The sequence below is a fragment of the Cebus imitator genome, unplaced genomic scaffold, assembly GCF_001604975.1.
Source record: "Cebus imitator isolate Cc_AM_T3 unplaced genomic scaffold, Cebus_imitator-1.0 Scaffold258, whole genome shotgun sequence".
Lineage (NCBI taxonomy): Eukaryota > Metazoa > Chordata > Mammalia > Primates > Cebidae > Cebus > Cebus imitator.
This window is the reverse complement of record NW_016107573.1, coordinates 2,124,980-2,137,763: the sequence shown is the minus strand read 5'-3', so window position 1 is coordinate 2,137,763 and position 12,784 is coordinate 2,124,980. Positions and strand designations below refer to the sequence as shown.

General features: G+C 54.7%; 1 protein-coding gene across 5 annotated transcripts in view; it reads right to left on the bottom strand.

The window, feature by feature from the left end:
• Positions 1 to 11,055, bottom strand: part of GAL3ST1 (galactose-3-O-sulfotransferase 1) — a 17,915-nt gene extending 6,860 nt beyond the window's left edge. The window contains exons 1-2 of one of the 5 annotated variants that reach the window (XM_037728203.1): positions 2,165 to 2,676; positions 1,913 to 1,987 (exon numbers count right to left, since the gene is read on the bottom strand). Coding sequence is in view for 1 of the 5 variants with exons in the window: in XM_037728206.1 (XP_037584134.1) it covers positions 9,204 to 9,277 (74 nt within the window). In the remaining 4 variants the exon portion in view is untranslated. The other 4 variants (XM_017499592.2, XM_037728206.1, XM_037728204.1 and 1 more) reach the window with 4 other exon arrangements.
• Positions 11,056 to 12,784: the final 1,729 nt, after the last annotated feature.

The window sequence follows — 12,784 nt, the reverse complement described above, 5'->3', positions numbered from 1 at the left end:
TTTTTTTTTTGAGACGGAGTCTCCCCTATGTTGCCCAGTCTGGAGTGTAGTGGTGCAATCTCTACTCACTGCTGCAAACTCTGCCTCCTGGGTTCAACTGATTCTCCTGCCTCAGCCTCCTGAATAACTGGGACTATAGGTGCCCACCACCACACCTGACTAACTTTTGTATTAGTAGAGACGGGGTTTCACCATGTTGGCCAGGCTGGTCTCAAACTCCTGACTTCAAGCGATCCACCTGCCTCAGCCTCCCAAAGTGTTGGGATTACAGGCGTGAGCCACTAAACCCAGCCCTCATTTGATGTTTCTCAAACCTTGCCAGGACCCCACCACATGTGCTGGGTGCTGCCAGCTGCTGAGGCTTGGGCTATCCTTCCTAGGTTTTCTTTTGAGCCCCTGTTAGAAGCCAGGCCCAGGGAAGGGGCCTGCCTCTCCAGATCATCTAACTGACCCTTCTCAGCTGCTACTTAGTGGATATCACTCCACCCCCCCACCCCGCTGTCACCCCCATTTTGGTAGATGGGAAAGGTGAGGTTCCAGGAGTTGACAAAGCTTGCCCAGGGTCATTCAGCAAGGCAGGGCAGGGCAGGAATTCGAGCCCAGGTCTATGGACCTCCAACGTGCAGCTCCCTGCATTGTCCAAGGCAGCCCCTGCCTGATGTGTCCCAAGCCCTGTCCCAAACCGAGGGGAAGGAAGGAAGGAAAACTGCATCGCAGAAAGTGGGGGATGTGGGGAGGGTGGACAGGAAGCTCTGTCCTGGGAGCACAGGAAGGTTCAGTCTCTGTGGGCTGAGCCAGCAGTCAGGATAAGGGGAGGGAAGCAGAGGAGACCCTGGTGTCTGGTCCCTCCTGTGCCAGCCACCTGAGGGGTCCAAGGCTGGTCGTGCCCTTCCTGTGTAGCCACTGTGAACTTGGGCGTGAGCTATGAACCTTACCCTCCCTGAGCCTCCATCTCCTCGTGTGTGCAGTGGACACACAACAGCAAGATCAGGGCACACAGGGCCCTCTGTGATCACAGGCAGAGCCCCTGGGCAGACTGAGGTCAGGGGAGGAGCTAGCTGGCAGCCAGGAGCCTGGCTTGAGGGAGGACAGTCACTAGGCTAAAATTTAAAAATAAAATTTAAAAAATGTTTAAACAATAAAAACAAGAAAGAAAAAAACTTAAATGAATTTAGTGTTTAGGCTTGGGTTCCATCTCCAAGATAGCTCATTACGTATATGCATATATTCCAAAATCTGAAAAATCTGAAATCTGAAACACTTCTGTTCCAAGCATTTGGGATAAGGGATACTCAACCCTGTACCAGCCATCCCTCCATCACAGGGTGCTGTGCGGATCCTCTGCAGTCCACAAGGAAAGCACCCAGCCCAGGGCCGGCACAGAGCAATTACTGAGCAGGACCTGCCATCATTGTTACCATCATCATCATCATCGTGTTCCCAGGGTTCCAGCCACAGCGCCATCAAAGTGTGTGCAAGCCGAAAGACCAAGAGGCAGGGAAGCTGAGCCTCTGACCAAGAGGGCAAGGACACTTTTAGGGTTACACAGCAACTAGAACCTAATGGGACTAGAACCTGGGTCTCCCACCTCCTCCGCTCATGGTGGTGACAACCGCAGGCACTCAGGACAGATGGTCCCCCGTCACCAGCCCACCCCATCTATTCCTGTCCTTCTAGATTACACCCGTCACACTGGCTTGCATCAGTGCAGACAGCTGGCAGCAGGCCAGGCCCAGCCATCCTCCTGTTCAGCTGAACCGACACCCTCCAAGGAATGAAGGAGAAACAGGACTTACTCCCCTAGTCATGCACACAGGGAAGCCTTCTGGCTTAGAGCGTCACCACCAGGCAGGCCTCGGGGTGTCCTACTTTCCCTGTGACCCCTGTGGTGGAGCAGAAGAGGCACACTCACCTCTGGCTATGGCTGGCTGCCCCTTTCCACCCGCTGCCTGAGCCACGTCCATCTCCCAGGCTGCCTCTGCGGTCACTGGGAGACAGGAATGCTCCAATGACACCCAGCAGCAAGCTGGCTGCCTCCCTCCCACTCTGGTGGTGTGAATATTCATGAGTTTCCTTCCTGGGGATAGCAGGTGGCACACCCCAGTGCCCTGCAGGTGTTGCCCTGGCCCTCTGCCCTCACTGGACAGCCCTGGCCGGTCCTCACCTCTCTCTGGACCCCAACAAGCAAGCAGCTCTTTCATGCAACGGCATGGAAAGATTCCAGGTATCCTTGAGCCAAGGACACAGCAACCACAGAACCCTGCAGAGAGCCCAGAACAGGCTCTAAGGCTGAGTGAGGGACAGGGAGGTAAATATGGCATGGGGTGCAAGAGGGCTAATTGCTCCACCTACTGCATTTCATGTAGGTTTCACGGTTTATGCATCAAGCACCTCTGTTAGTCTACTCTCCTGATGAAGAAACCAAAGCTCAGAGAGGTAATGTCACCGGCTCAAGGTCACACAGTTAGCAGAAAGCAGACAAAGCCAGAGTACATATACTCCAGGGCTTAAAGATGCTGAGACACAACCAAGGACCAAGGTTTATCCAAAATCTGTGAGAATCCAGAAGGATGAGTAACAAACAGCCTGGAAGGCTTCCTGGAGGCAGAGCATCTGACCAGGGCTCAGAAGATGAGTCTGGCAAGATAACACTTCCTGAGCTCTGAAGCATTCATCAAAGAGGGTGTCCTTCCTGGGCGTGGTGGCTCATGCCTGTAATCCCAGCACTTTGGGAGGCCAAGGTGTGCGGATCACGAGGTCAGGAGTTCAAGACCAGCATGACCAACATGGTAAAACCCTGTCTCTACTAAAAATACAAAGTGTGGTGGCATTTGCCTGTTGTCCCAGCTACTGGGGAGGCTGAGGCAGGAGAATCGCTTGAACGCAGGAGGCAGAGGTTGCAGTAAGCCAAGATCGTGCCACTGCACTCCAGCCTGCGCGACAGAGCAAGACTCTATCTCAAAAAAAAAAAGAGGTGTCCTACTTCTACCTCTATCCCTGGGTGAGGAATGGTGATACACAGACACTGTGGACCAGCTCTGCAGGATTTGGGCTGATTGGAGATGCAGATCCTCCCCAGGGCTTTGGCAGGAAGAGACAGTTCTAGGTGCCCTGGCCCTAAGCCCAGGAACCCTAGGACTCTGCTTAGGCACTTGAATCTTAGGTTCCGGTCAGTTGTCTCAACTTTGTCCATGGACAGAGCGTCTCCTTGTGCCCAGAAAGGCTCCTCCATCCTCCCGTCAGCACTGCTGCCTAGAGCTCCATCACGAACTAGGCAGATGTCACCATCTAGGGACCCAGGTGCCACCATCAATTAATGATCGTTATTGTAACAGTCATTCACCCCCCAAATAAGCACTTTCATAGGTTAAGCAGCTGCCAGCCTCTCCCACAGAACGGTGGGCATCCTCACTTGCTCTGAGTCGCCCTTTCCCCCAAAGCCTCGCCAGTCCAGGAGCAGCCCCCAAGCACCCACGAAATACCAGAGCTTCAGTTGCCACAAGGCAGGCCCAGAGTCCCCGTCTCTCTAGGTGCTGAATCTGGTTTGGGACATGGTATGGAGTTGTTTTATCCAGCCTAACATCCCACTGACCTGCTCTTTGAGCTGAGCTAGCTTGAAGACAGCTTTCCAAGGGTGAGTCAGGGCAGAGCTGGCATCAAACTGCAGGGGTTGTGGTTTATGAGTGTGGACTCTGAACCCACAGGGTCCACATCTGTGCTTGGGACATCTCATGCATCATGCAGCCTCATAATCCTCTCTGGAGAGCGCCTGTTATTATCTCCATTTTATAGAGTGAGATAAAATGAGAGTGAAGTGAGGGTAGGAGCGAGGGTAGGGGTGAGGAAGTGAGCAACTAGCCAAGGGAAGCAGAGATTTCCAAAGTAGGGAGTGCTGAAGGTAGACTGTGCTTCCAGCCCTGCCAGAGGGGTCTCTTCCCAGAGTATTGGTGACAACAGCTTTGGCTGGTTCTCCAACCCCACCCCAGAATTTTTTTTTTTTTTTTTGAGATGGAGGCTTGCTCTGTCGCCTAGGCTGGAATGCAGTGGCAAGATCTTGGCTCACTGCACCTCTGCCTCCTAGGTTCAAGCAATTCTCCTGCCTCAGCCTCCTGAGTAGCTGGGATTACAGGTGTATGCCACGGTGCACAGCAAAAACTTTTTAAATGATAAAAGCAGTATACTGAAAGCTGGGTGCAGTGGCTCATGCCTGTAATCCCAGCACTTTGGGAGGCCAAGGCAGGTGGATCACCTAAGGTCGGGAGTTCAAGACCAGCCTTACCAATATGGAGAAACCCCATCTCTAATAAAAATATAAAATTAGTCGGGCGTGGTGGCATGCGCAGAGGTTGCACTGAGCCGAGTTTGAGACCAGTAGCTGTAGTCTCCTGATCTCACGATCCGCCCGCCTCAGCCTCCCAAAGTGCTGGGATTACAGGCTTGAGCCACTGTGCCTGTCCCCTGTTCTCCAATTTTTAAAGGCAATTCTCTTTTCTCCTTGGCCACACGGCCAAGGAGACTACATTTCCCAGGCGCCCTTGCAGTTCAGTGTCCTCACGTACTGGGTTCTGGCCAATGAGATGTGAACCGAATACCCGCCGATGAGGTTAAGTGGGTGGACCTTTTCTATGGTCTCCTTTCCCATTTACTGGATGAATGGAGCAGTCTCCAAGGATCTGGGCACGGGAGGAACTGGGAGGAACCTAGGCCTTCTTTGCATCTCTACCCACCGATTGGATTTCAAGAAAATGAGAATTGAACTGACATTGTATTAAGCCTTTTAGAATTTAGTGTTTGTCTGCTACAGCAACTAGCATTAACTAATATGCCTGTTACCCTAGAATGAGCCACGCAGAGAGAAAAGCACATGCAAAGGCCCAGGGCAATTGAGAAACTAATGAACGTTCCACCTGGCTGGAGTGTCTGGCGTGTGTCCGTGTAAGAGGCTGGGTGGGCAGGGGAGAGACTACAGAGACAGCCAGAAAGTAGGGCAGGGTTAAGAGGAACATGCAGGGACTGGGCACGGTGGCTCACGCCTACAATCCCAACACTTTGGGAGGCCAAGGTGGGTGGATCACCTGAGGTCAGGAGTTCGAGACCATCCTGGCCAACATGGTGAAACCCCCATCTGTACTAAAAATACAAAAGTTAGCCAGGTGTGGTGGCATGCAGCTACCTGTTGGTCAGACCAGCCTGACCAACATGGTGAAACCCCGTTCTAATAAAAACACAAAATATTAGCTGGATGTGGTGGCATATGCCTGTAATCCCAGTTACTCAGGAGGCTGAGGCAGGAGAATCACTTGAACCCAGGAGGCAGAAGTTACAGTGAGCTGAAAAAACAATGCACCTGTAATCCCAGCTACTCAGGAGGCTGAGGCAGGAGAATCGGCTGAACCCAGAAGGCAGAGGTTGCAGTGAGCCAAGATCACACCACTGCACTTCAGCCTGGGCGACAGAGTGAGATCAGACTGTCTCAAAAAAAAAAAAAAAAAAAAAAAAAAAAAAAAAAAAAAAAAAAAAAAAAAAGGTACATCATGCAGGGCTTTCGGAAGCATGCTACTGAGTCTGGCCTGGATCCTGTAGGCTGTAGGGAGGGACCCTTGGGAGGTCTTCAGTAGAGGAGTGAGCAGATGGGATTCCCATAGGGCCACTGGATAAGAAATGAACTGTAGGGATGAGGAAGGAGTGGAGGGAGCAGGCCGACCTCCATGGTAGTTGTTACAGCTGTGCAGGTGTGACTTGGAGCAAGGAGAAGGCTAGGGGAGGACCGCAGCTGTCTGTAGACCATGCAAAGGCGGCATTCTGTTGGTGGCGGGGTGTGGAGGAAGGGAGGGAAGAGTTGCTGTTGGGTGACTGGCTGACTGGAGGTGGAGCTAGTTGGGGAGGCTGAAAGAAGGCCAGGTTGAATGCTGGGGTGAAGTGGGTGGTACCAGGTTCTGTTTAGAACATGCTGAGTCTGAGGGAGGTGTGGGATGATCATAGAATGCCTAAAGAGCAATAGGAGCAAAGAGGGGGTTCTTGGGGAGTGAGAGAGGTAGGTAGGGAGCTGGGCACAGAAGTGGGAACTGAGGCCATAGGAGTAGCTACAGTCACCGAGGGAAGGGTGAGGGAGGACAGGGAGCCTGTGCCTTCAGAGCAGGATGAAGAAGAGCCCCTAAGGTGATAAAAGAGGATAGTCAGGGCTGTATCAGAGTCTGCAGCACTGCTATTCCCCATAAACCATTCCCCGGCCAGGTGAGGTGGCATGCACTACCCAGCATTTTGGGGAGGCCAAGGCAGGCGGATTGCTTGAGCCCAGGAGGTCGAGACCAGCCTGGGCAACATAGTGAGACCCTGTCTGTACAAAAAATTTAAAAATTAGCCCACTGTGGTGGTGCATGCCTGTAGTCCCAGCTACTCAGGAGGCCTCAGCAAGAGGACCCTTTGAGCCCAGGAGTTTGAGGTTACAGTAAGCTGTGAATGTACCACTGCACTCCAAGCCTGGGCAACAGAGAAAGACCCATCTTAAAAAAACAAACCCAAAAAAACAAAAGCCATTCACCAACTGAGGCGCATCCATGCTGTTTGCTCATATGCACATACAGGAACAGGGCTCTGGCAGAGAAGGTGGTGGGCGAGGGTGTCCCAGGGTTGCTTTCTGTAGCTGGAGGGGAATCCCATGGGGATATGGAAGGACCTTTTAGGAGTGGAGCAGGCCAGGCGCGGTGGCTCATGCCTGTAATCCCAGCACTTTGGGAGGACAAGGTAGGTGGATCACGAGGTCAGGAGTTCCAGATCAGCCTGACCAACATGGTGAAACCTCGTTCTTCTAAAAATATAGAAAATTAGCTGGGTGTGATGGCATGTGCCTGTAATCCCAGCTCCTCAGGAGGCTAAGGCAGGAGAATCACTTGAACCCCGGAGGTAGAGGTTACAGTGAGCCGAGATTATGCCATTGCACTCCAACCTGGGCTACAGAGCAAGACTCAAAACAAAACAAAACGAAAAAGAGTGGAGCAAAAAAATTCTCCCTATGGTATTCGTACTGCAGATTTGACAGCAGCTCTTACAGTTCTGAGTGTGCCTGTTCTCTGACTCAGCAATCCACCTGCAGGAACATGGTTCAAAGATAATGTAACTATTAATCTGAGATGGGCACATCAAAGTGGCCACTGCACTATCATTACCTCCAGTGCTCACAGAGCCTTTACCCCCATTTAGAAGATAAGGAAATCGACGCTCGGAGAGGTTAAAAAAGAGTTGCCTGGCTGGGCACAGTGGCTCACGCCTGTAATCCCAGCACTTTGGGAGGCCGAGGTGGGCAGATCACCTGAGGCTGGGAGTTCAAGGCCAGCCTGTCCAACATGGTGAAACCCCGTCTCTTCTATCAATACAAAAATTAGCTGGGTGTGGTGGCACATGCCTGTAATCCCAACTACTAGGGAGGCAGGAGAATCGCTTGAACCCAGGAGGCGGAGGTTGTAGTGAGCTGAGATCTTGCCGTTGCACTCTAGCCTGGGCAACAAGAGCAAAACTCTGTCTTTAAAAAAAAAAAAAAAAAGAGTTGCCTAATATTAAACCTGGAATGCACTGTGTACGGAATAAACTTATTCATGTGGAGAAAATGTGTACATTCGTACATGTGTGTAAGGGGCTGAAAAGATACTCAATTATAAATTATAATTCCCTGGGGAGTAAGGCCATTTACTTTCTGGAACATATTTTGATTCTGTGATCACACACACACACACACACACACTTTACAAAAGAGCTTATATTACTTTGGAAAAATAAATAAAGATATTTCCACTTTGAAAATCTGCAGGCTGGCTGGAGGAAGAGGAAAAATCGGCTCATCTGAGCCCCACCTCTCCTCACTGTGTGGCCGAGACAGATACACTGCCCTCTCTGAACCTCAGTGCACCAAGTGGGGAAGGAGCAACAGGCGTCTGGGACTGAGAAGGAGCTGGGAATTGTGGGTGGCACAGCGGAAGGGGTAGATGAGATAGGTTAGCCCTCCATCCGAGGGTACTGGGGAAGTGACTTGCAAACATCCAGAAGCTCCCTCAATCTGAGCCCCTCTAGAATGGGGTGCTGGAGCAGAGAGGCGGAAGACCACTCACTGGGGCATTTCAGCTGGATCCCAACTCGCTGGCTCAGAGGGCCACTCCCAAAGTGTCAGCCCTGACATCTGGCCCCTGCTGCCCCCAGGCTGCCTGCATGGATACAGGTGGCAGCAGCTGAGAGAGAGTAATGTGTTTTGATGATTCAGAAAGCACTTTTTGATTGTGCAGGGTCATCTCTCTCTGCTGTTTCAAAGGGCAGCCACGCCCGTGACCTTGACAGACACCTTAACAGTCTCTCCTCCTAGCCCCAGGCAATGTGTGGGGAAATTCAGGCTCAGTCACTTGTAGAGCACCTACACCACAAAGCCAAAAGGAGGAGAAAGGCCACAGCTCTTCCTGCTCTACTGCCTTGTCTGGGTAAATCGCCCCGCTTCCTGATGGCAGATTTGAGAAGCCTGAAGGAAGCTCTAACTGGGGAGCTGCAAGTCACAGCTTCACCAAGAAGTCAGTCACTTTGTCATTAGCTCCAAAAATGCTGAGAACCCGAGTTGAGTATGTAGGAGTTGATAATATCAGTCTCTGTACCTTATAACATGCCTGAAATATTTTTTAAGGATTGTTATGCACTCGTTTGCATAAAACTATGTAACAATATAAGGGTTTGTGAAAAGGTACTGACACTTGCAATGCACAATGCTGGAGATACATACACCCCCCTCTCCACTCCTGGAAACTCTCCTGGTAACTCTGCCCCCTGACCAGTTGGGTGACCTTGGGCAAGTGACTTTCCCTCTCTGAGTCTCAGTTTCTGAAAATATGGCAGGTACTATGACACTGTCACAGGCCTGCTGTGAGGCACGCAGAACCCTGTACACACCCAGCCAGCATCAGCTCCTCTGATCGATCATGCTGTATCCTCCTACCTCCCACCTGGTAGAGGAAGCAGGCTCTGTCTGTGCAGACTTCTAGAAAGCCACCATCCCCATCCAAGGCCCCGGAACTCACAGGTGGGAAGGCAGGCATCCTCTGGGCCCCCACTTCCTCCAAGATTGTCCCTCACCTGGTGATTCCAGCAGTCCCCAGCCTGATGACTCCTATGGGCACCTGGGCTCCATCCTGCTCTGCCCTGTTTGGAGTCGTGTGGAGCCCCTAAAAGGGCTCATCCAGTCAAAGTGAAGCAAGGAGCCCTCCACAAGCCTGCAGTCGGGCCCAGAATTCCATTTCTGCATCATTCTCCCAGGTTAATCATTGCCTCTTTCACTGGGTGGCACACCTAGTCCCTCAGAACCCGGTGGGAGGGGCTGTGGGGGACCCACTCCTCCCTTGCTGGGTGACACGAGGGCATCAGACCCATTAAGGGAAGGGGATGCATGAGGAGCAGGCATTCTCTGTCTGCAGGGAGCTTCCTCCAGGAAGGGCTCTGCCTGAGCGAGCAGGGAATGAAGCAGGCCGAGGTGGCAGCTGGGAACAGGGCTTTGTTGTCTCTGCTCCCGGGGTAGCAGCCTGCCCACCCGCTGAAGTGTCAGGCGGAGCTGGGAGCCAGGGAGGCGAGGGGGAGGGGTCCGGAGCTGAGGGTTTGGGGCGGCCCAGGCAGATCCAAGAGGGCAGGACCCCAGAGGAGCAGAGAGAGGTCATGGGTTGGTCTGGGGTCCTGAGATGGGGGCCAGGGCAAGACTCCTATGATTTGGAGTCAGCTCAGCTACCTCTGAGCCATGTGACCTTGGACAAGTCACTGAATCTCCCTGAGCCTCAGTATCCCCCTCTGGATAATGGGGATAGGTAGCAATGCCTCCTTCACAAGACGAGGAACAGTGCGCACAGTGGCTGCTCTGGCCCAGGCCTGCCCTCCTGTGCCCGCTGTGTGACCCTGGACAAGCCTCATCCTTTCTGGGCCTCAGGTCATCCCGTCAGTAAAGGAAGAGGTTGGATTTTCCCAACTGAAATGGACAGTCCTCCACACCTCTCTTCCTTCTGGAGGATTCTCATGGCAACTTCCACCTGTCATCGAGGAAGCCCGGCTGGGGGATCAGGTGTCAGGCCTGCTGCCCTCTCTCCCCTTCCCTCCTCCTGGTGTGGGTTACAGCAGCCAGACGTGCTGTATTGTCACCTCTCTGGGTGGGGCAGTTCCCATTGGGAAGGGCTTGGTCTGTGGTGTGCTCTGTGCTGGTACCAAAATGCTGGCCTGGCACCGAGGGGGCAGACCAAGTTGGACTCCCTTCCTGGGCACTGGCCTAGGAAACGGGAACTGTGGGACTTCCTATGGGACTCGTCCTGGATGCCAGGGTTTGTCCCGCCCTCCCAAACCTCTCCTTGGTGGCTTTGCTTCCTCTGGGGTACAGGTCAGGGCCTTGCCCCAGCAGAGGGTATCCATCCCTTACTATGGTCTCCGGCTCCAGCACTGACCCCTTTCCTGGGGAGCGCCGATGGAGACAGAGGAGATATCAGCCCATCCTCCCCTAGGGCTCAGGTCACTGTGTCCAGGATTAATCATTAACCACTCCCAGCTCCAGCCCAGCCCCAGCAGCCTGCCTTCTGCCCCACCCATCCCACCTTCAGGGACTGGGAAGTCCTGGAAGGGCGACGGGGGGCTAGGAGAAAAACCAAGGGCAGGGAGAGCACCAATTTGCGCCCTCCCTGGCCCCCACTGGGCCACCCTCAGGAGTGGGCAGGGGCACCCAGTGCCCGGAGCAGCTATGCTGCACTCCTATTCCCCTCCTCTGGCACAGGTCCCAGTTTGAGGGTTCGGGTAATGTGGGCGGTATCCCTAGGGAGTAGACTGAGGCAGGGCTCAAGCTGGCAGTGCGTGCTGGAGCCCGGGACGTACCTTGTCCCCGTCCTCCTCCGCCTCAGCGTGGCTGGCTCGGCCCGGGCCGCGCCGCCCGGGCGCTCACTGGGCGGCGGGGCGCACCCGCCCGGGCCCCCCGCTCCACCAGGCCTGGTCCATGCCCCCGCCCCCGCTGCCGCTGCCGCCGCACCGCGCCCGCTCCCGGCCAGGTGCGGCAGCCAGCCTGGCCCGGCCTCCGGCGCCAGGGCCAATGGACGCCCCGGGCCCCGGCCCCCTCCCCGCCCCGGGCCGGCCCCCTCCCCGCCCGGTCCCGGCCCCTCTGCACCCGCCCAAGACGCACAGAAGCAGCATTCAGCGCTCTGGGGCGCATCGCTGCGCCCCCGCCGCCGGCCCAACAAGGCCCGTTTGTCTCGGATGCGCCAACGGGGCCATTGTCCCGCCGCCAGCCCTCTGGCTCAACGGAGCCCCCAGCCCAGGAGACTCGAGGATGCCCAGGCCTTGGTGATGGTGGGGAGGGGAGCCAGGGCCCTGGGAAAAAGGCGCGGCCGCACCATTGCTTAACTTTGGTTGGGGACCGTGGGACCCTTAGGATCCAGTGGATCCTATGGCTTCTTGCTCTAGGCAGTGCCAACTGGGGACAACGCATTTTTGGCATTCATGGAAGTGGGGGGAGCTCAACCAAGAGGGTGAGCTCCCACTGGTCCTGCCACCTGGAGGTCTCAGCTGTCACTCTCTAGGGTGCCAGAGGGCTGAGTAGGGTCATCAGGTGGCAGGTGTCCCATCTGGGCCGTCTCATTTTCCAAGCCTGGGCTTTCCTTCTTCACCCCAGAGGAGCAAGACCACGGATTAAGACCAATGCCTGCCAGGGGCCAGTAATCCTCAGCACCAGCTGTGGGCAGTAAGGAACCAGCTGGCCACAGTGGGGCCTGGGACGCGTCAGAGCCCCGCTGCCCCCGCCATTACTGGGCGATTCCGGAATGGGGAAAATTCCGTATCAGCACGGCTGCCAGGGATTTTTCCGTATCTGATGGGCCTGCACCCCAGCCTCGTAGCCCTGGATGCACAGGCCCCCAGACAGGACTGAGTTGTCCCCTGGGGCTGCAGGCTCTGGCTGCAGAGGTCCTGACCCTCTGTTCCTGCCTCTAGAGGCAACCCTATTCCCTCCCATCGTGGTGTGCATGACAGTGGGAATGGCACACGGCCCTCTCCTCCCACCCATAGCCAGACCCAGCTGAGGCGGGGGCCTGGGTTTTCTGCTACTCAGGCTGGAGTCTGCCCAAGCTCTTGCCTTCCCCCTGCACAGGTTCAACCTACAGCCACTGCCACAAAAACATTCTCTGCCCACAGTTAGCAAATAGTGAGAGACAGAGGGCAAGGTGCGTAGATTTAGAGAAGGTAAAGCCATTCCAAACCCACACTTCCTCAGCCTGGCCCCACCCCCCAGGGGTACCTTGGGGAGTCTGTCCTGGTAGGGGCTCAGAGTGACCACGAAGAGCCTCAGGTTGTGGTCCTGGTTCCATCATGATGCACTGGCAGTTCCAGGTTAGGGCATGTCCCCCTGGGCATCAGCAGGGGCACTGTCAAGGTCAGCGAGGAAGCTGTCAGGTAGGCCTCATACATCACAAGTGGAGCTGCTGGTGAAGCCTACGCTGGGAGGTAGCAGTTCTGCCAACGGGTCCACAAGGCAAGCTGAGGGCAGGACCTCAGCACAGGCCCACAGATCCCTCAGGCTCTGGCTTTTACCTCTGGGCCGACTCCAGCAGGAAGTGATGAAAATCAGTTGGTGTTTACCAAGTACTTACTACACACCTGACATTGCTGAGTCTATAAAGTCTGAGCCTATAAAGTTTTCACAGAGGCCGGGCGCGGTGGCTCAAGCCTGTAATCCCAGCACTTTGGGAGGCCGAGGCGGGTGGATCATGAGGTCAAGAGATCGAGACCATCCTGGTCAACA